Source organism: Rhinoderma darwinii, chromosome 11, assembly GCF_050947455.1.
Source record: "Rhinoderma darwinii isolate aRhiDar2 chromosome 11, aRhiDar2.hap1, whole genome shotgun sequence".
Taxonomy (NCBI): domain Eukaryota; kingdom Metazoa; phylum Chordata; class Amphibia; order Anura; family Rhinodermatidae; genus Rhinoderma; species Rhinoderma darwinii.
This window is the reverse complement of record NC_134697.1, coordinates 54979868-55003439: the sequence shown is the minus strand read 5'-3', so window position 1 is coordinate 55003439 and position 23572 is coordinate 54979868. Positions and strand designations below refer to the sequence as shown.

The following is a 23572-nucleotide window of genomic DNA, read 5'->3' as shown; positions in this document are numbered from 1 at the left end:
AAAAGTTTACGGTTATCTGAAAAAAAAAAAAAAAAAAGTATGCTGTGCTGGATCCTCAAAACAAAGACACTCTTTTGGCCTCCGTCAAGCTAATATAATGCTATGTTCATCGGGAACTTTCCAGCGTATAAGCTAAACAGAAGGTAAAAAGTGATGGGAACAGGGCCTTAATCGTACGTTTTCTTATTATTCTTACTTATTTCTAAAGTTGTTGTTAAAGTGCGTGATTTTCTTCCTCATTTCTGTTAAAAGCGTAAGTTGTTAATTTTAAGTGAACTACAAATATAACCTGATTAGGTAAATGGATACAGTAAATATAAGCATGGGTAAAATGGAATGATCTTCATTAAACTGTCATTGAATCATATCCTGTCAGTGTCTGTGCAGCTAATTTCTTAATTATTTGTAACAGATCATTAAAGTAAAAGCTTTATCAGTGATGTTTCCCTGTAAGTGGCTTCAGCTCTTTAAATTAATTCTCCGAGAGAATTAAATGGCTCTAATATGCTTAAACTTTCTAATGCACTGTGGTTACCTAGACCTGAATTTCAGGGTTCAGTGTATATAAAATATGTGGCAGTTAAAAGGATGTTTTGGGAAAACAAATCTGCCCAAACTAACAGATCATGCGTTCCACATATGCAGGTCATCTATGAGGCTGCTCTGTGGGTGAAAAACACAAAGATCAATGTATGTATTATAAGTCTCCCATTCAGAAGCCTATGTGAACAGGAGTACATAAATGGGGAAAAAAAACCTGCCCACATGAGTAAAACAACAAAACACCGCATCTCCAAGGCCTGAGTAGCTGTCTCCATGACTACATCAACATATTAGATCATTATGTATGCTCAGCTCTATTTACATTACTGTATGGAGCGTTATACAATCAGAGAAGAAAATGAGGCATAATACAACCGAACGTTCTGCTGTGTACACAAAAGCTGTGCGTCTCCCGCCATATGTATAGAGCTATTCTCCCCGATATGCAATGCTTAGAAAGAATCTGTCATCGGAAAATTACAGAATGCTTAAATCAAGTTTTTATGTTAAACATATCTTAAGATTTTTTCATGGGCCTCACTGAATAATTGCGTAGACCGCTTTACAAGTGTGTGGAGGCTTTCGGACATGTACGACTCCTCTAGACCTCCATGAGAGGGACCATTGTTCTTAAAGTACATCCAGGTTTAATATAGAGGATAAGATATCTCCTAAGCTACATCTTTACCTTATCCCTTCCCTACCCTAGTGTGTCTGTCGATTGTCATGTTAGTATTGTTGGAATCAATCTTTACCTTATGTAGGCGATGGATACAGATGTGAATTGATGTAAAAGCTAAGCTTCATATTCCTTATTACATATTCAGAGCGGACAATAACCTCATTGATGTTTTTCTGATATATAAATGGATAATGGATAATCCGCACATGGAATCCATATGCTATACTGTGGTAATAAGGTGTTGACTTCTGTAAACATGATCAGTATACTATGCAAAATGTTTTTCTTTTGCTCGAACATGATGTATCTACTCGTCTGAATTTACTGCGGTTTTGTATTTTTATGTTATGATAAATGAAAATAAAAACATACAATTATAAAAAAAAAAAAAAAAAGATTTTTTCATGTTTTCTTCATTGTTTTCCATTTCATTATCTATGTTAAAAAATAGTAATGCTGAAATGTTGCAGTTTTTACTCTAGCCAGTGGCCACTGGGCCTCACAATAGGCTGACACTTCCTGTTCTGTAGTGACCACTTCTCAGCAGTCATCTCATGATCATTAGAGGCAGGATTACAATGAAAGGCAACACATATAGATCCATAATACAGGATCAACAGGAAATTGACAATGCTCTCCTCCTCCCCGCACAGTGACCTATGCACATGTCAAACAACATGCATAGAACACTCTCCCATAGAAGTCAATGGGTCATCTCCAAACTTCTTTCTTTTGGTCCATGTGGCTGTAGTAAATCATATCTCTGAATGCTAGTAAGGGGCTGTTCACATATGTCCGTTGCTCCTGTCAGTTTCCCTCCGGCGTGTTGCAGAACAACCGGAGGGAAACTGATGCTAGAACGGATCCCATAGCTTTCTATGGGATCTGTCCCGGCACAAGGTACATCAGTTATGGCTCTATACGGCGCTGGACCTGTGCAGGAGCCGGATCCAAAAACGTTACTTGCAGCGTTTTTAGGTCCGGCTCCAAGGGAGGTCCGGCGCCGTATCCTATCTATTTTAACCGTGGCCGAATGAACGCCGGGTGCTGCCGGCAGCACCCGGCGGGAAGGCGGCCGGGGGTATGTTGTTAACGGTATCTGCGTCCTCAGGATGCAGATACAGTTGAACCCAATTCTGAAGCAGGGAACCATCAGTTCACCGCTTCGAAATTAGTTCAGAGTGGAGGAGCAGAGGGAGCTCCTCCACTCACTGAGGACTCCCTGGGCACATCCCTACTTTAAGCACTGTGCTCGGGGAAGCCCTTGATGTCACTGTCCATATATGGGCAGTAACGTCATTGGCTACTGGCAGCGGAATCCCCGTTGCCGATGATCTGGCCAAGGATTCCACTCCTAGAGGAAACCCCTGAGGTTACTGTCCATCAAAATATAGAGAACTCAGCTCTCCACTCACTATAATGTCTCAACAAGGAGATAAACAACCGGAGCAGGTAAAAAAAGGGGGTGAAATCCTCAACACCACAGAAAACTGAGACAAATTGATAGATTTTTACCGCTCAAATGGTTGCAGGTGTAAAGTCTGAAGTGTCCATCAAGGGTTTTTTTTTCTCTTTCTCCCAGCTTGCATGCAGAAAAAAACAATCCAAATTTCTACCGGTGTATATCTCGCTGGTACCTGTGGCTCCACACAGTAAAGCAGCAGCCTGCTGTGCAAATCCTCGTACTTGATGGGCAGAGGAAGCCGGAAGGGCGAAACCCAGGGTCGGGTTGCATTATTTGGCGTGCCGCAATAGATTGTCTTATGCTTTTAATCTATGTCGGTTTTGTAAGTATGGAAAAAACATGTGGATTTGTGATTTCCCAAAGGTAGTGCACTATCTCCTTTTCTCTTCCCCCATTGGCGATATAGACCATCAAGTGACGAAGCCTGGTGGCGAAACGCGTTGGATGTAAGTAGGCTCCTGGCACATAGCTACTCTTTACCCGATTGTATACCTGCATGGTCTGTCAAGTTCTCTTTTATTCATTTTTTGGCTTCCTTGCCAGTTCAGTCTATTGATTCTGATGGTCTATTTCACAGTTGTTTATTTTTGTTATGTGACTTACCATGGCTGTTTATTTACAATGTACTTCTGTACGGTATAGATGTTATGGCCAGTAGCCCACTCAGTACTTTCTTTACTGTGAGGACTTATATTTTAATCCATTTTTGATGCGATTATCTGTATTTTTATCATGTCTCAATAAAAACTTTTATTTTTAAACTGTCTGGCAATGAGAAGCAGGAAAGAAAATCTCAGCACATTATGCCACGTTGGTAAGAGATTCAAATACAGATGCCAACCAAAGTCATTGAAGTCTGCCTGTATGGAATGGGTTACAAAGCCATGGCTAAGGCTCTGGAACACCAGTGAACGACAGGGAGAGCCATTATCCACAAATAGAAAAAACTTGTAACAGTGGTGAACCTTCCCAGGAGTGGCCGGCTTACCAAAACATCACCGAGAGCGCTTTGAAGACTCATCTAGGAGGTCAGAAAAGAACCCAGACGAAAATCTAAAAAATTGGAGGCCTTACTTACCTCAGTTAAGATCAACGTCAACAATAAACAAAAATGGCATCCAATAAGAACTCCGCATAAACCACTGCTGACCAAAATGAACACAAAGGCTCGTCTTAAATTTACCCAAAAACTTCTAAGAGATCCACCAAGACTTTTGGGATAATATTTTGTGGACGGATGAACAAAAGGTGAAACTTTTTGTTAGACATGGGTCTCGTTACACCTGGCGTAATGCTAACACCGCATTGAACCATAAGAACATCATACCCACAGTTAAACATGGTGGTGGTAGTGTAATAGTCTGGGTCTGCTTTACTTATGCATAATTGATGGAACCATGAATTCTGCTCTCGATCAGAAAATCCTGAAGGAGAATGTCCGCCCTTCAGATCGTGACCTAAATCTCAAGCACACTTGGGTTTTGCAACAGGACAATAATCCGAAGCTCACAACGAATCCACCTCTAAAACCCTAATTTTGTTTCTTTTGAGCCATTTAAAGTGGCTGAATCAAAATCCTGAATTGAATACCATAGAGATGATGTGGCAAGACCTTAAACAGGCAATGCATGCTTAAAAACGCTCAAATGTAGCTTAAAATTCCTCCACAGCAATGTAAATGTAAATTATTGCAAAGGTTTGATTTGCAGTTGCTACTGCCGAGGGTGTCACAACCAGTTATGAGGTTTAGGGGGCAATTATTTTTTTCACATGGGGGATACAAGTTTTAAATAAATCTTAATCCTCTATAAATGGAACTATGGGCGCTGAATTTTGTGTTTACTCTGTTGTTTTATCTTCTATTAAAATTAGTGGATGATCTAAAACAATTAAATATGACAAATTAGCAAAAATAGTAGAAATCAGACGAGGGGCACTTTTTCACAGCGTGCAGTCAGAGCACCACCATACGGGACACACACAGCACTGAACCTTATTGCCCAAAAATAAACGAACAGTGGACCTACCAGAAGTCTGTCTCTGTAACAAGATTTTAAAGGGTAAAGCAGGCCTTGGAGGTAAATTTTTATTTCCACATAAAATTGTTACAGAAATTTCCCCAGAGTACAATTGAAAAGAACTTTGGAATTGAAAAGCAATGAATAAAAATAAAATTATTATTATTATTATGATGCACACTCACCATCACAGTCGAAGAGAGCGAACACTACATCACAAACATGGTCTGATAGTTCCACTTTCGCCACCGTCCTGGCAACTTGCTGCATAGTAACTAGAAAAAGAACAACAAGGAGTCATAAATGAATGGCATTAAAAAGCAAATCCCAGGGGCATCTATTAACTCATTAACACCATGAATCCAGACAATGCACGGCTGGCTGTGATTTACCTAAACTCTTTTTCTTAGCTTTTATGAGCACAGTATATAGGAGGAAATAACTTATTTAAAGCAGAACTATTGATTTTATAATCTTCAGCTTCCTAATAAAAATATAAGCCTTTAAAAATTACAATGACCCAGAACCTGCACATTGAATAGTTAAGGACCTAGTCGCTACCCATAAAGAAAACTTCAACATCTGTGACACTTTATAGCATTTAAGAGTGAATGCAAAAAAACAAAAACAATTTTTAAAAAACTTTTATTATACTTACGGTTTTGTTTAAATAATTTGTTTTTTGTAATTGTTTCTTACTATGAAGTAACGGAGTGCACTAGTAAAGCTTTGTTCACATCTGCGCTAGGGCTCCGTTCCAACGTTCCGTCGGAATGGAGCCATGAGAGACACAAACGGAAACCATGGTTTCTGATTCCATCACCATTGATTTCAATGGTGACTGATCTGGTGCCAATAGTTTCCATTTGTCTCCGTTGTGCAAGGGTTCCGTTGTTTTGACGGAATCAATAGCGTAGTTGATTACGTAGAGAACGAAGCCTAAACCTGTAGAATTTATCTCACTCCCAGCAGAGCAGTCAGCAATTAGCCAGGAGAATGTACAACTAATTTAACAAAAGAAAATATTCATGCGTAAGATCACGGTTTAGGCATATGAACAAAATGTGAGCGACACTGTCTCCCACATACCGCCGTATGGGGCCTCATTTTCCTCTACAATACCTGCATGATACGGCATGTTGCAATTCTGTCACAGACTCTATATCCATGACAAAGGCACAGCATGGGTCCATAGTAGTGCAGGTGCACTGTATAACCAATTCCTATAATATGGATCCATAGCATGGTTGTGTGCATGGGCCCTAAGAGGAAGGACTAACAGCCATCTTCCTTCCATTGATGTTTGGTCTACAACTTCCTTGCACATCATATTGGTGCATATCAATATGTGATAGCAGTGGACAATTTGACCAGATGTGAGTAATGGCAACCTGGGTTTAGACGTGTTAGGTGAGAAGCTTCCAATTCTCAAGAGGCAGCAATACAATGGAATAAAGTACATTGCAACTTCAATTTTCTTTGCAAAAAAACTTTCCTTTTTAAAAGATTTCGATTGAAATTAATTATATGCAAATAATTTGCATTTCAACATCACCTATAGTGACTATTTAAACTGGTGGTGGGATTCACAGAGCATGCTTGAGAAAGGGGACAGAGCCCGAAACGTCGCATCGGCATAGCAAGATGCCAATCCTCCCCCCTCGTGGAGTCTCCGCACAGAAACCGTAATCCACTGGAAAAAAACATTTGTATTTCTTATGGACTTTGGCACTATGGGAGATGTTGAAATGTAAATTATTTGCATAATATTGATGTCAATCCAATCTCTTGATAAAGTAACAAAGTTTTTTGCAAAGAAAATAGACGTGCAACATGCTTTATTTCATTGTATTGCTGCACATCAATAAGTGCCACTAGCCCTTCTACAGTAAGTAGAGAGTGTCACTTAAAAAAAATCTATACACTGTACATATGGAGTATATGCACGACAGGGATGTGTGAATATATATATATATATATATACACACATACATATATTGAGCATATAGCGCACACACACACACACACACACACACACACACACACCAACAATTTTGCAAGAATGGTGCTCCTCGATAGGAGGGGTTCATTAGGGTGAAAACGTCCAGACCGTCCTTTAAAAAAAAATCTAAAGTATCAATTGCTCCAAATGTCAAGTCTTAATAAAACGTGAATCTATTATCAGAAAATGACCTTTGGGTTAAAATCAGGTATTAAACATTTGATCAAATTTTTTGGGTGGAGACAGATAACACATGATCACACGATTGACACTAGGTGATGGAGACAACTCCTTCCTTTCCTCCCCATTGCACATGGCATGGCACAAAGCATGCCCACAACACTCTCCCATAGAAATTAATAAGACATTTTCTGTCCTAGCTTTCATTTATGCTTAGGTTGTCTGCTGTAACGTATTTTCATGTAGTATATGGTCTATAATGGGAGCACATACCAATCATTATAGTCAGAAACTTTTTCTTCACATGACTACAGTATTAATAACATCAGAAAGGCCACCTAATACCCAGAGATGAACACAAGTGTAGATGATGCCCGGTCACCACTGAAGACCGTATAAAGATGATGACTTACTGATATACTACACTTTTACAATATGTGAATTTCAGAAGAAAGCAATTGTAATCTGAGATACAATTACTCAGTATGATCTATCGCTTTTGACGACAACCCAGGTCCCATTGTGTAGTTTCCGTTTGGCCATCTCGTTTCACACATCAGCGAGACTAAAAAAAAAGTACATAGCAGAACCCTGACATTTCCCGGAGAAAGGGTTTAGATTCATTAACATTAAGGATCAATTCCTTGACACTTTCCTGACTTGTTCATCCCTGAGGATGGAAGGCAAATAAAATTCTTCAAGGCCTTTGCTGCTTGGACCAGCAGGACAGTGGTAACTGAACAATCAATCTATATTACCTTCTGGAGCCAAACGGTCACAATATGCAAAGATACACAAAAACTTTTTTTTTATATTTAGACCTTGTGAGGGTGTTCGGGTTAAACCAATTAATTTACAATTACTATTTTCCTAGGGGCAACAAAAATTCTTATTCCACCCACTTTAACATAACGGTCAGTAATAAGATAACGTTAAAGGGGTTATGTGGGGACCGAAAATTCTTAGCAGTGTAGTCATTGCGGTATGTGAGAACACTCGCTAATATATATATATTCCGATTCCCGATCACACGGATTATAATATTTTAATAGATTTTTACAGCTCTGCCAGGGGACCGGAAGTCTAGTAGCAGTGTCTTTCTTCATGACGACATGACTCTTTGTCAAGTGACTGGCCCTGCTGTACGCTCTGTAATCGCTGTACTACTGCTACAGCAATTACATAGTGTACAGCGGAGTCGGTCACATGACGACGAGTCGTGTTGTCATGAAGAAAGACACTGATACTAGACTTCCGGTCCCCTGGCAGAGCTGTAAAAATCTATTAAAATATTATAATCCGTGTGACAGGGGATCGGAACGTAGATTAGCGAGTGTTCTCACATACTGCAATGAGTACACTGCTAAGAATTTTCGGTCCCCACATAACCCCCTCAAACATCTCCTGAGCAATTCACATTATACAGGGTGAGTTACAGCCACACTAACAAATCCACTCATGATGGCTGGATAAATATATTTTAAACTCTTAGCTAAGATCTAGATGAATACTATTAAAGTCCTGATGATCTTGGGTTTTTAAATAAAAAATTTAGTTAATCTATTATTAATTATTATATTAATAAAACGTCTGTTTTGGTAAAGTGGAAAAAAAGGTTTTTGTTGCCCCCAACCAAATCGTAATTGGAAATGAATATGCAAAAAGGCCACAAATACAATGCAAAAGCTATGAACATTTACTTGATTCTCTAATTAAATACACAGGGAGAACAAAAACCTAAAAACAATTTAAAAATATTACCATCCAGGGAAGGTACAAGGCCCCAAGGTATATAATGGAAATTATGCCACCCCCTCCCCCCATCGTCATTGAATCAATTAAAAATTATAGTGATTGGGTCATTGATAGTGAAGAGGTTAATGGAAACATCCCTGGTGGTTTATGAAAGTGAATAGGAGAACGGGCACGTTTACTCCCCACTTCAGGCTTAAGTGCTGTCTAGTGCCCGAATCACTGGTCTACAGGGAAAGGCTAACACTGAATATACAGCAAATACACAGACTCGCACACCATACTGGTCTACTTTTGAGTGGTGACATTAGGTTCTGGAGGTTTCGAGGAGAACACAGACCCCCCCCCCGCCTAAAAAAAAACAGACCCCTAGACCAGACACCCTAAATGAATACAGACCCCAGAATAAAAAAATAAAAAAAATGCTCAAACCAGACCCCAGAAAGCAGACCTATGAATATGGTCCTCAAGAAAAAATACAGACCCCCAAAATATAGACCTCAGAGAAGATCCCCTACATAGGGATCTCAGGCCAGACCTTCTAAATACAGACCCCAAAGCAGACCCCCCTTAACAAAAACAAACCCCCAGACCTCTAAGCAAATACAAACTCCCAGGCCCCTAGACACCAGGTACCCTAAATAGATCCCAGACCCGACTTCCTAAATAGAGATCACAGACCAGATGGCGTGCATTTAATACGTATTTTGGTACGTTTAACAAACCAAAATACGCATAAAAAAACCCGCTTGATTGAGATTCCCATTGAAATCAATGGGAACGCGCGCTTTTAGTACATATAAAGTGTTTTTTTACGCAAATGTATTTAAAAAACGGGTCACGTGAAAAAAACCTCATCAGGTCAATTCTTTGGCGCGTAAAGCACGCCAAAAACGCGGCAAGTGTTTCCTCGGTCAATGGAAGTGTTAATTACGCACGGAAAACCGCCTGTATTTTAAAAAAGGGTTTCACAAAAACACTAGCATTTTTGCCACGTATACACGTAGTTTTTTGTTTGTTTATAGCGCCGAGTAAACATAGCCTAAATAAATACAGACCCGAAAACAAATACAGACCCGCTAAATAAATACAGATTAAAGACACTTTCACAGTAGTCACACTTACCTGCTCTGTGGAACCTTGCTGCTACGCCCTCTGGCTTCAGGATCTGCACACATCTGGTCATGTGCCCATATCTGTGCAGGTCCTTCTATAGTAGCAGCTCCTGCATACATTTGTGCTATTGGAATCATTGCTTATCACAGTTTTATTTTAGTTTTGCTGCGAAGTGCAAATGTGATTCAAACTAAAGTGAATTTGTCATTAGATTAGAACAGCTACACAGAACAAGTGTGAACCCAGCCAACAATTAAAGGGAACCTGTCACATTGAAAATGCAGATCAATCTGCGGGCTGTATGTTATAGAGCAAGGGGAGATAAGCAGATTGTTGTATATTTTTGATGCAAAAGATTTAGTAGAACTTGAAAGATATACCTCTTCTAATTCTTGGCTTAGGAATCCAGTGGGCAGCTCTACACAGTGATTGACAGCTAGCTCTGTATTCACACGGATACAGGGAAGGCTGTCACTCACTATGTAGCACTGCCCACTGGATTCCTAAACCAAGAACATATAAAATTACAAGTTCTACTAAATCTCTTGCTACAAAAATATACATCAATCTGCTCAGCTTCCCTGCTCTATAACATACGGCCAGTAGGTTGATCTGCATTTTCAATGTGACAGCTTCCCTTTAAATTTAAACATGGACTATCATTAATGGCAACTGACAAATGGTGGGACTGTATAAACAGGTGAAACCTATACTTATGCATGTACTATATCTAGCTTGCTTACATACATACTAACAGGACTGGCTAACCTAAAGATTTCCTGGTGGCCCCAGGTACTGATACAAAAATGGACCCCGATTACAACAAGGTCCCAAGTGTCCAGCAGAAGACACTCTTTTGGAGCAGACGTTGGAGCTTATATGAACGTGCACATGTTCTGTATAGTTACAGACAAATTTCCTCTAGTAGGTCCAAAGAACTTTAATCCAACACTACATACTATAATAAAACGCTGAATTAAAGAAAAAAAAAAGAGTAAAAAACAGGATTATAGTGACGCAGAAACGAAAATCCATACTAACTTTTAAAAAGTAGACAACATAAATGCCCTGTTACCCAATGGATGTGTATCAAACAGCTTTGATGGGTACAGGAAGAGAATAGCTTAAGGTAACATATTTGTTTGACGATTTTGAACTTGGTAAAATTTGCAGACAGAATTTGCAGAGCATCAATGCTATAATTTCTGGAACGCTCTATACCAGCTATGGCAAGCCATTTCCTTACTAGCAGTTCTGTAATCATTACTTACCCGGTCCTCCATGCATTTGGATATAAAATACATAATGCACATTTTAAATACCTTTCAAGATCTCTTTTAAATACTACAGATGGAAATAAATGTTACAAATGGAGATATTTAGTGCCTTTGATTGCTCGGATGTTAGACTTGTATAAATGTTTATTTATGATATACATTCCTCTTGGTAGTTCTCTTTTTGTTTCTATTATAAATTATGTATTGGGCAAGTACAGATGGTGATAGTCTGAAAAGTTCTGCATACACTAGGGAACAAGTGTGTAGAGCGCAGAACAGTTCGGAACATCAAGAGATTTTCTTTTGCAAGCTGAATTTTACTTTGAATGTATGTGTGTATAGACCAATATATAAGGTCTCAAAACTATGGGAACAAGCATTATTCATAGACATTTAGGGGCATTTATCTACAGAATAGGTGAGAGATGTGTGTAATCGCTGGGGGCCCCACCGATCACTAGCACTGGGGCTGTAAGCCCCTTGTTTCTCCAAAGGCTGTTTCAGTCAGCCCCATAGTCCTTGAATTGAGTGGCAGTGCGCATGCGTGGCAGTGCACATGCGTGTCAGCCGATCCATTCAAACCCCTCATAACTGTGATCACGCAATAAGGAAGAACCCCTGTTAGTAAACGTTGGGGGTCCCAGCGATCATACATTTATCACTTATCTTGTGGATAGATAAATGTTCTAAATAGGAAAACCCCTTTAATCTTCGGAGCCAACGAGGAGTTTATTTCAATCTACTCGGGACTCAGACACAATCTGCTGCATAGACACTTATGTTATCTCTACATTTCACATATAGACTACTTTGCATTATAAAGTTATCTGATCGACACAAGTAATTCATAGTGGGAGAATGGGACATCAATAATGTGTGGAATCACCAACTTGATGCATTATTGTCCAGAAATAAAGTAGTAACGAAAGCAGGCTAAAACAGATAAAAATAAATAAAAAGGAAACCAGTTAGTAGGTTTGGAGCAACTAAACCACCAGCATAACATTATGCAGAAGGGGTTTAGCGTTTCAAATCTGCTTACCCAAAAAACTGAGGTTTAGGGGACATATGCTGTTGCCACTAGGAGGCTTCACATGAAGAAATAAAAAAAAGTGGCCCCTCCTACAGGATACACCCTGCCCACAGACAACTGAGCTGGTCAGGCAAGCAGTAGGAGAAGCAGATACAAGGTAAGAGACGTATGTCAAATACATGAGGGGAATCCCTCAAATGAACCACCATGAACAAAATCTTTAAAGCACAATGGGTGGGAGCTGTGTCCCCCCCCCCAATGAACTGGACAAGGAAAAGATTTTACGGCGAGTACTCAAAAAATTCTGGCTTCTTGTTCCTTACATTGGGGGACACATACCGTGGGACATCCTACAGCAGTCCCCAGGGACGGGAACAGAACACAGGACATGGTCAACTATTTCACAGATGCCTGCAAGATCTTGCAAACGAGGGAAGCCTCTGCAGAAGCAAAATGTGTGAACCTGATAGAACTTGTCAAGGGCATGCAAAGAAGACCACGTGGCCGCCTTGCACAACTGAAAGGCAGAAGCCTGATGGCACACAGCCCAGGAAGATCCAACCGCTCTGGTAGAGTGAGCCTAAAAAGCAAACAAAATTGCACCACATTTAGCAAAAATATTTTAAACCATAAAGGGGAATCTCGTGCCGGGAACCCTCCTTTATGATGTCCGTATGTTCCCATAGGGTACATGGAAAGGAGATGTCATGATTAGTTAATTTTGGTGCAATTTTGTTTGCGGTTTAAATGGGCCTGTTTATTGTTTAGGTGATCACCAGGCCAGCTTTAATCTGAAAAAGGGTTTGTCTTCATGAGATGTTCTACACCAGTGACCCCCAACCTTCTGTAATTTGTGAGCAACATTCATGTCTGAATGATGGTCGGTATCTCCACAATTCAGGAAAGAAAGCAAGAAATAGCATACATGTGCATAGAAAAATATTATATGTGAAAACTGGCACTCACGTGTTGGCAAGCAAAGGAGCTTCAAGCTTTCAGTCACTATCTCTTCAACAACAGATTGGCTGCATGTCTTTAGTTATACATACAGCAAAAAAAAGGTATTAAACCATCGAAATTAGCAGTGTTTTTGGATGTGTGTGTTTTTCAGGATATAATCTGCAACATTGTCAATGTAGATGTCCTATTGTAGCAAGTGGTTATGGTCATAAAACTCAGGGCTCCTACCATGAGCCTCGCAATTAAGAATTGTGAACCACACGTGGCTCCTAAGCCACTGATTGGGGACCACTGTTCTTGACTAATATGGGAATACACAAGGCAAAAAAGCATAATGGTCATAAAACAATATATAAACAAATAAAACTAACTTCCGCCAGTCAACTTCTTACAATTCATCAGTAGCTGATGTTCAGGAGTATAAGTACCTTGCACTCGATAACATGGCCAAAGCCAGGACAAGAGGCAGGAGATCGCCTAGGGCGCCACCCTGCAATAGATATTGAGGGGGCAATTTTACTGGGAAAAAAAAAAAAAAGTTCTAGGGAATCGATGCACAACATGTTTTTTTTTTTTTGCTACAAATCGTGGCAGAAACCATGGAAACATGACTATGTGCAATGATCCCAGGCACAAATGTGTGCAGTGCTATAGAGGGATCTGCACAGATAAAGCCAAGACCATACATGTGCAGAGCTACAGAGGAGGAAAGTGTTTGAGCTGCTGTGTGTGTGTATGTATGTATATAGGATCTGGTCTGGGGTCCCTATTTATTTAGGGGATCTGGGGTTCCATTTACGGGGTCTGGTCTGATTGTGTGTATTTATTTTGGGGTCCGGATCTTTATTTCAGGGTCAGGTTCTGTATTTAATGGATCTGTATTTATTCTGGGGTTTGATATAGTCTATTTGTTTTGAGATGTGATAAAAGGGGCATACATTGATCAGCAATAACATTAAAGCCACTGAACCATATATAAAACGTCAGGTCTTGTGGGGTGTTCCCAGTATGTAGTGGTTAGTACCTACCAAAAGTAGTCCAAGGAAGAACAACCGGTGAACCAGCGACAGGGTCATAGGCGACTAAGGCTCATTGACGTGCATGGAAAAGGAAGGCTAGCCTGTCTTGTCAGATTCCCCACAAATTGCTGAAAAAGTTAATGCGGGCTATAATAGATAGATGTCAGAACACACACTGAATTACAGCTTGCTGCGTAGTCGCAGATGGGTCAGAGTGCCAACACTGACCCCCATCCACTGCCGAAAGCACCTACAATGGGTATGTGAGAATCAGAACTGCACCATGGAGCAATGGAAGATGGTGGCAGGGTATGAGGAATCATGTTTTCTTTTACATCATGTGGACCACTGTGTGTGTGTGCACATCATTTACCTGGGGAAGAGATGGCACCATGAAACACTATGGAAAGAAGGCAAGTTGGTGAAAAACCTTGGGTACTAGCATTCATGTGGATGTTAATTAGACACGTAACACTTATCATTGTTGTAGACCAAGTACACTCCTTCATGGCAATTGTATTTCCGAATGGCAGTGGCCTCTTTTTTTAGCAGGATAATCTCCCGTCACACAGCAAAAATGATTGAGGAATTGTTAGACTCCCATAGACTTTGAATAAAGCAGATGTGCGCATGTGTGACTACCACTCCATTCAAACACTTTTGGGAGGGGGGCTTAGTTGGTTTTAATGTTATGGCTAATTGGTTCATGCACCACTTGAAGCGCATTCAATTTGCGACGTTTGGGGAGTATGGCCTATGTAAATTCAGTACATATGCTAAAAAATTCTATGCATCACTTATTACGCCGCTTCTTGAAAACTCCCTGATGTCACCACTCATAAGTAGAGGAGTACGTGGTTTGTGTGTATTTGTAAATGTTGTACATGTGTGTGCTTTTTGCGAGTGTAAGCCAGTCCCTGACTGTACATTTGTGTTAGTGACTTTAAGCCTGTCTCTAATCTTCCATATGGCAGGACCCCCAGCACTCTCAGCTCCTGCCAGCCTAGTTGTGAACCAGTGTTTGGGATACCAGACAGCGCTGGAGCCTGTGAAGGTGAGTAAACTAGTAAATAAAGTTTTGTTAATAAAAAAAAAAAAAAAAAAAAAAATCCATTATACCCCCCTTATATTTGACTAATGTGCCGATTAAAGCGTCGTTCACACTGCCGTTGACAGTCCATGCAGATCTGACGGGAAGCCGGGAACCACAATGGATCTCGATGGATCCCATTATAAGTCAAAGGCCTCCATTCTGTGGTGGTATCCATCGCACGATCGTAGCGGCAATGCGCCGTGGCTTCCATTATAAACAGAAACAACGAAACAAGTGTCAACAGAGGCTTTCCCATTCGCTCCAATAGACTACCAGACTAGGGCAACAAATAAGAAATAAAAAAGCATACTGAAGTTCATTAAAAAAAAAAAAAAAAAAAAAAAAGGAAACCACTCTTAAAAATAAAAAAAAAAGTTATGCTCTCTTCACATCTGCACTTGTATTTTCATTATTCTGTTCTGCCATAGGAACAGAATAACACAAATAACAGAAGCACTGGATCCGTCAAAAAACGGACACCAACGGTGTACAACACAGCGCACAAATACTGTCGGCATCATAAGCAGGTGTTCTGGTGCAAACAAATACACAGCTGTATGCCCTCATAAAACTATCCAAGTATGAATCGGAGGAATAAAAAGAATCCCATTTTGTGCTGATCTGTAATTCAAGTAACTCAATACTGCCTGAGCGAAAGGACTTGAGCTTTAATTAAAAGTTGCAGATGCGTGAATTTGAAGGACATTTCGTTAAAAACATCTGAGCAGCGAGCATGGATATTGCTGAGCCCCGGTACATTAGCATCCCCTCTCTTGCCAGGTTGTTTCACCCCAGACAGGTGCAAACAAGAGCCAACAGGCAGCATTGACCTGCTTGACATTTCAATGAGAAATGGCACTGACAGCCTCCTCACAACCTGCTGCCAATTCTTGAGAGAGAGAGAGACCCATACAAATGTGTTTGGATTACACTGCAGATCATACCTGGCTGCCAGCTTCAGCTTAGAGTAAATATGCCGAAGAGAATAATGTGCCTCTGGCAGTGCTGCCGCTGTCCGTAATCATCTTTCACGCTATTGTCTGCAATATACAAAGCATGCCCACTGTGTAAACAGCCGACAAAATGTATGAAACTACAAATACAAATGTATTAGAATACATCAATTTCAAAGAAGGAATTAACCTTACGGTACAAAAATTAACTCACTACAATGCAGCTGGCTTAGGCATTTCCAACTCTCCACCATTACTCTGTTTGGAGTCTTTTACCACTTTTAGGGAACGTCTCTTTCATTACCACATTCTTGTGTCTAAGGCTGAGCCAATTGTCATCACTAACTAATGGTGGCTCGCTCTAACACAGTCACTTGTGGACAGTGGATACATAGGAAGGTTGGAAAAAAATAAAACCTAAATTAATCTATTATCCTGTATTATTGATTCAGATGAAGCAAAAAAAAAAAAAAAACAACCGCTCAAGTGCCAATTTTCCTCAGCAAGATACCCAGTTATGGTTCATCACTTTTAAGGCTGGCGCTAGACCGTAGCCTTCTGTTTTGTAGTGAGTGATAAATCGCTGTCCATAGGAATGCATTAGGTGACCGCTAATTATCTCACTACAAGAAAAACCACTGATATCTGTCACGAAGGGTCTGTGGACCCACTGGGCCGTACCGCCTTGGCGGTAAGGCAGCTGGCCAACAGGACGCAGGTGAATGTCTCTAGATCGTATAGGTACCTGTGGAAGCTCAGACAGCAGCAGGGCAGGCTCGGCTAGGACTAGGCAGCAGGTAGACGTCAGGCGAGGTGAAACAGGTCAGACGTGGAATACAGCACAACACGACTTTGGCACAGCACAGTGCTCGACCAGGATAGTATGGATTGCAAGGAACAGGAACACACTAGGAGGCCATCACATAGACAAACTAGGAAACGTCAACAACACTCAGGCATAGAAGCAGGGGGATGGACCCCTCTTATAGTCCAGGGTACTCACGGGTCAAAGTTCATCAAAAGTCTGGACCGCGCGCTGCCCCTTTAAGAGCGGGTATGAGCGTGCGTGCGCACCTTACGGGATCCGGCTGAGGTGAGTGGAAGCGGGTGCTGGAGTCTCCTGAGGAGGAGGCTGGGGCCAGCGCTTGCCGACATTACACGGACATTACAATATCGCTGTCCATATGAATGCATTGAGTAGCTTGATAAGCTCTTCAAAATCGCTCCAGACAAGTGTATAGCTCTGAAATCCAAGCATGTAGCGCTAGAAAAAGCTCTTGACCGAGGTAATTTTTAAGAGATTTTCAAGGTACTCAATGCATTCCTATGGACAGCGATTTAACACTCACTACAAAATAAAAAAGTCTGGGTCCAGCCTCAGCCTCAAAGGTTATTTTACACAGACAAATATCCTTATCTGTAACAAGCGCTGATCCATAATAACGTCGATTGGAGCTCATTTGCACCATTTACAAGGAGCAATGATTGGGAGTATGGTGACGAGCGTTCGTCCCCATACAGTTTGAATCTTCCTGGCATCACATCCCATATTTACAAGGGGAGATGTGCTGCTGATAAACAAAAAATTTTTTGGCCCGTATAAAGTATCTGATGATCCGACAAATGAGCGTTTGCTAGTCTGTCGGATGATCACTGCCATGCTTACCTGAAGCAATGATTATCTGCCTGTGTAAAAGGGCCTTTATTAAATTCCTGGGGGGGATGTGACCAAAAAACAGCAGTTTGTCTTTTACAGAGTTCACCGTGCAGGATAAATAATGTTATATCTTCACCTTCTTAATATATAATTATTTTTTATATATATGTAATTGTTCAATGTATTGCTGTCTATTGTCCTCTGTGCCTCATCCTGGAAACCCAATGGGTTATAGTCCACAACATCTATGTAATTAAATGGCTGGCATTGCCGTTATCTCCGATCCTGGCGGTTAGCGCAGGGCGTCATCTGTACGGCTGTGTATGGCTCCGCTCGCTGTTAAAGATGGCCTCAACTTTTAGGCGCAAAATGGGGACGTGTATGTATGCCAGCTACGATATGTCATAGAAAAGATGAAACATTTTCAATGTGAAAATATATCCAACAGGCCTAATCAGTTTGACCAAATATATTATGCCACATGCTCTATTTTGATAAATATGGCGCAATTTGTGCCGATTTGTAAATGAATGCAACCTACTAAACTAATGATAAATCTTTCCTATCAGTTGTAGGTTATCGAGATAGATATTTCAAGTTTTTACGGGAATAGAACATTGCTGGCCTAACCACAAATGTGTTACTTGTAAGGGGCCAACGACCCCCACAGGTCATCAGAACGAAGCATGTTCCGTTAATGGTTTTTCTACGCACTGCTAAGTGTTGGGCTCGAGGGGGGGGGGGTAGAACCCCCAATGATCCCAAGACTAGGCCATCAAAACCATGGAAACCATGCAACACAAATATTAGTTCCTATGTGTAGAAATTTTTCCCTTCCCTTTTCCCGTCCCTCGGTTGAACTTGATGGACATGTGTCTTTTTTTAACCATACTAACTATGTAACAATTTTCAGGAAACTAATATTTCGAGAAAAACAAAACACTTAAGATAAGAAAGGTACCTTACAAATCTAGAATGGCCAGGTTGTATTGCCTGCCAGCATTTCTGTATGGTTTATTTGTAAGAAACACCCCAGACTAGAATATCAGCGCATGCTAACAAACTACTCGAAGGTCATTTTAATTTATGAGCTTCTTCAGCAGTCTGCAAATGTCATAAGGACAATCGAATAGAAAAGTTGTATGCCAGCTGCAGAGCTATTCTCACCATCTTTATAACCGGTTATTAAGATTTATGAGTGAATCCAATATTTATACAGTAATTGGATAAGATGCCGGAGACAATCTTTTACATTTTGATAAATATATATATTTTGAGCGTATGGTTTTTTTTTGGGGTAACATCTGCAAATTTGTATCTACTTTATAGGATCAGTGAAAATTAAAGTGCTCTTGTTACCGAAAGACAACGAGGCAGCCATTTTATGTCTGGAAGGAATGTTGAGCGGCATGCAGCATATACATTTCTGTTATTAGTATAAACTTGCTATGTACAAGCAACGTTTGTGGTGCACATAAAATCTCATTACACTTTTCACTACAGGAGTTCCCGGAAGAAAAAAAAACTATACCATGTGGTAAATGTTTATTTTTCTTTTTACCATGGTAGTCAATGGGTGAAGTATGCAACTGTATGGAATACAGTGGCATACAATGGGGCTATTCAGCGGAACAGTAGGACCCCAAGGGCATTAAATTCCAGGGCACTCAGCAAGTTGAGCCTAGCCCAAGAGGGGGAGAATGGGATAAACTGCTGCTTCAAATGGAGTCAAGATGGATATATAAAATGAGAACAGTCACCCCAGAGGGTATCAATGATCATGTAAGCTTTGCATGTTTTCTGTAGGCCCACTCAATGGTAATGTTAAGGAATACTGGTTAAGATCAAAAACTACCCAGAGAAGACCTTATGGGTTGTGACGAATATAATATATTTTTCTAGAGCTTTTGGGTCATAAGTCTTTCAGATCTTTAGTATCCCGTCTAATGAGGCTTCTTGATCTCATCTTATCTTAATCTACATCAGAATGTATTGAGCCAAGATGGCAGCTAGATATCAATCATTAATGCTACCATCAAAAATCATTAGGTGTCTACTATAACTGTTCCACTGAGGAGATAACACACATGGACATATGAGAAGATCTTATGGGTTGTGACCAATATAATATATATTTTCCAGAGCTGTATTGTCAGGACAAGTCTTTTAGATTTGTTGTATACTTATGACCAATGTTTATTAGAAGAGAATCTATAGTACGATATTATCTTGGTCTACTTGAACCTATCCTAATTTATACCAGAAAGTATTGAACCAAGTTGGCAGCCAGATATCATCATTAAGGTTGCTACCGAAAATCACTAGGTGTCTAGTATATTTGCTACATTGAGGAGATAATATACATGGACATATGAGATATCACTATAGCCCCTAGATATTTGTCTCAGATTTGAGGATTCAATTTAATGTGACAATACATTACATGGGAGCGAATACTCAGAATCGGCAGTGACTGACAGAGCTCTAGACCAATAGGGATAATGGATAAATATCCCAGGATGACGGAAATAGAATCAGTCCAATGAGATGCTGGGAATCATGAAGGGTGATTGGCCGAACCTCCGGAAGCGGAGGGCCTTACTGATACACAAAAAGACGTGGAAATTAAGCGTTCGCTGCCACTGCCAAACACCAATGAGTCAGATTACATATACTCCTGACGTCTACCTGACGAACCCAGAATAGGGTGAAACGCGTAGGAGGTGGAGTTGCTTACTGTACTCAGAATCTAATTTAGGCAGACTAGATTATCCGGCTTTGAGATAGTCTATCAGATTTGAATGCAGAACTGATAATAGATAGGACAGATATAGAGCACAGTAGTACTACAAGACTAAGCATGCTAGATAGGAATACTGTCCACAAAGCCTAGTGATATATACTGCTGCCTCTTCAATACTTATATGTTTGTATGTCAGTACTTGTTTCATTACAGAACATGTGATGTTCCATGTTTTATTCAACCTTAAAGGGAACCTGTCACAAGCATTTCACCTATTAAACCAGGTGGTGGTAGTAGGTGAAAAATCATTTCTATATAACCTATAATTGTCTTCTTAGTCGGCTCTGTAGCTTTAGTATTCAGTTTTTTGGTATTCCTGCAGCGTATGCAAAATGAGCATAAAAGTCATATCTTCATTTGAAAAGAATCAAATCGTCACTTGAATAGAGTCATATCTTCATTCCTCAAGTCTTTCCGAGTTTACTCCGCCTCCTTACTTTTGATTGACAGCTCCTCGCCTTCCCCCAGCACACAAAATCCCGTGCTTGTGCATTGATGTTCTATTCTGGTGTGTGCGCACAAAGGGACACTGGATTATTACGAGAAAAGGCGCAAAACGTTTGAAGACAGTTATTTACAGTCGGAGGAGGAGTTTAGGAGAGAGGATAACGGCAATGAACTTTTGATAGCAGCGGCCAGTGATGGATAAGTAAAGTTCAATAGGTGAAATGCTGGTGACAGCTTTTATTAAAGGGAACCTAAGTTTTATAATTAAGGGTATGTTCACACGCTAGCTGTCATTTACGTGTGAAAAGACAGACTGTTTTCAGAAGAAAACAGCTGCGTCGTTTCAGCCGTAAATGCTCCTCCTCGTAATATACGAGGCGTCTGTGACGCTCGTATATCTGGAGCTGCTCTTCATTGAGTTCAATGAAGAACAGCTCAAATTACATTGCAAAGAAGTGCCCTGCACTTCTTTGCCGAGGCAGTCAATTTACGCGTCGTCGTTTGACAGCTGTCAAACGATGACGTGTAAATTACATGTCGTCTGCACAGTACGTTGGCAAACCCATTCAAATGAATGGGCAGATGTTTGCCGACGTATTGTAGCCCTATTTTCAGACGTAAAACGAGGCATAATACGCCTCGTTTACGTCTGAAAATAGGTCGTGTGAACCCAGCCTCATACTTCCTCTATATTATACTAGAAGTGTTGGGTTTGCGCCACATACAACATTTCCCATGATGGCCAAGAACTTACATTTTAGTCTCATCTGAAAGTTTTGGATATTTATTTATTTTTATAAATCATCCCTGATCTATTTTTCTCCATAACTTTGACTCTGACCTGTTTGGGGGTGTGAATACTTTCGCAAGACACTGTATCCACATAAAATAAAATTGGCAGCAGGAACTACGCTGCATTCTTTTTCAGCTAAGACTACATGGCAACCTCTTCAGTGGTTGCTCCAACCTACACTGTGATAGTATCGAAAGACTATGCAACACTACGATAACGTATAAACCTTCTTTGTTTGTGAAGGGTTTTCACAAACAGGCACTTACATTGCCTGGCTTTTAACAGATGGACTAATAATGTCCTGAACATACAGCTGGTCATAATGTATCTTCCACAATATCTTTATATGGGCTAAATACATAGGGCAAGAATAAGGAAATTAAGCAACAATGAACTTTATAGATGTTTCAGAGCCAATAAAGGGACCTGCCTTACTGTGATTTACTAAATGTTTACAAGTAGGTACATAATTTATTTACCGTTAAATGCATTTTTTTCTCCGTCTAATGGAGCAGTGATTCTGCAGTATTTTCAGTGCTAATTTAAAAAAGACTAGCATCAGCCAAGATGAGAGTTTCTCCGTCTCCCAGGAGCGCCGGGGGTAAGAATGCTTGCCAGAGCTACTATACTCAGCGCAGGAACTTTATAATTTATGCTATAAGCTTTAGAAAAAGGGTCTCTCCTTGGATGTAGTCCAGGACCAGGCAGAACGATCTGGGAACATGTGTAAAGTCATTTCTCAGAGCATGTTTACCCCGTGAGACAGAACACAGGAGGAAATGCGCCTTGGAGAAAAAAATGTGTGTACAAATGGGTCTTATTAGTTCACTGACCTTTGGAATAAGGCAAATAATTTAATGTTATAACACTAGAATGAGGACGGCTCATGCACACTGCCATATTACAGATCACTGTGGTATGGACTCATAATATAGAACTCAGAATTATATGGGCCCATAAAATATAATTTTCCATGAAGGAACAATAGAAGGGACTATAGTAGGGGAATATATTCTACAGGTCAAGTATTAGACTAAGTAGGCCAAAATAAGGTAAATGACTCTGCATGCATATTATTTGACTTTCATACAACCAGTGTGTTGAGGGGACCTCATTGTAATTCTACAGCAGTAGATACCTACAAGAAAGCAGTTTACAGATTGCCTCTTGGTAGAAGTTGGATATGGAGGACTTTTCTAAAAGTAAACAAAAGCGTTTCCGATTTCTTGCAAAACAGATTTACTGGGATTCCAACCTCAGATTATAAAAGGGGTCATAACCACGAGAGAGCTCCCCAACCATAGCTTTTAAAAGGCACTTTGTCTCACAGAAAGTTAGATGCAGTGGTTAGTGATTGGTAGGAGTACTACAAAAAGAGAAAACGGTGTTTGGAAACCTCATGCATGAAACGGACATATTTTGCATTTACATGCATATTAATTTAACTAAATGCTTTTTAACAATGGACTAGTTTATTTTTCCCCCTTCTTATTCGATTTGGTCTATAAATTAGCACTAGGCACAAAAATCACATAAATCTAACTCCTGCAACGCTCAAGTGCTAAACCACTGAACCAACGTGCTGCCCATATACAAGTGTCAAGGTTTTGTTTCATTCAATGGTGAGAAGCCACCAACATAAATCGTATGTGTATGGGCAGCTTAAAGGGAAGGTGTCGTGAATTATTATTATTTTTTTTTTCTTTCATATTGCTTTTAATATGATATTAACATACATTTTATTTGTTAGTGTTGTCATGTTCTACTTTTTACTGTGTT

The 23572-nt window shown here is 40.2% G+C and overlaps 1 protein-coding gene across 2 annotated transcripts in view; it reads right to left on the bottom strand.

The window, feature by feature from the left end:
* Nucleotides 1-23572, bottom strand: part of MICU1 (mitochondrial calcium uptake 1) — a 198965-nt gene that overhangs the window by 10836 nt on the left and 164557 nt on the right. For both annotated transcript variants that reach the window (XM_075841550.1, XM_075841549.1), the window contains one exon: nt 4894-4983. In XM_075841550.1, the coding sequence (XP_075697665.1) occupies nt 4894-4983 (90 nt within the window). The remainder of the gene's footprint in view (nt 1-4893; nt 4984-23572) is intronic.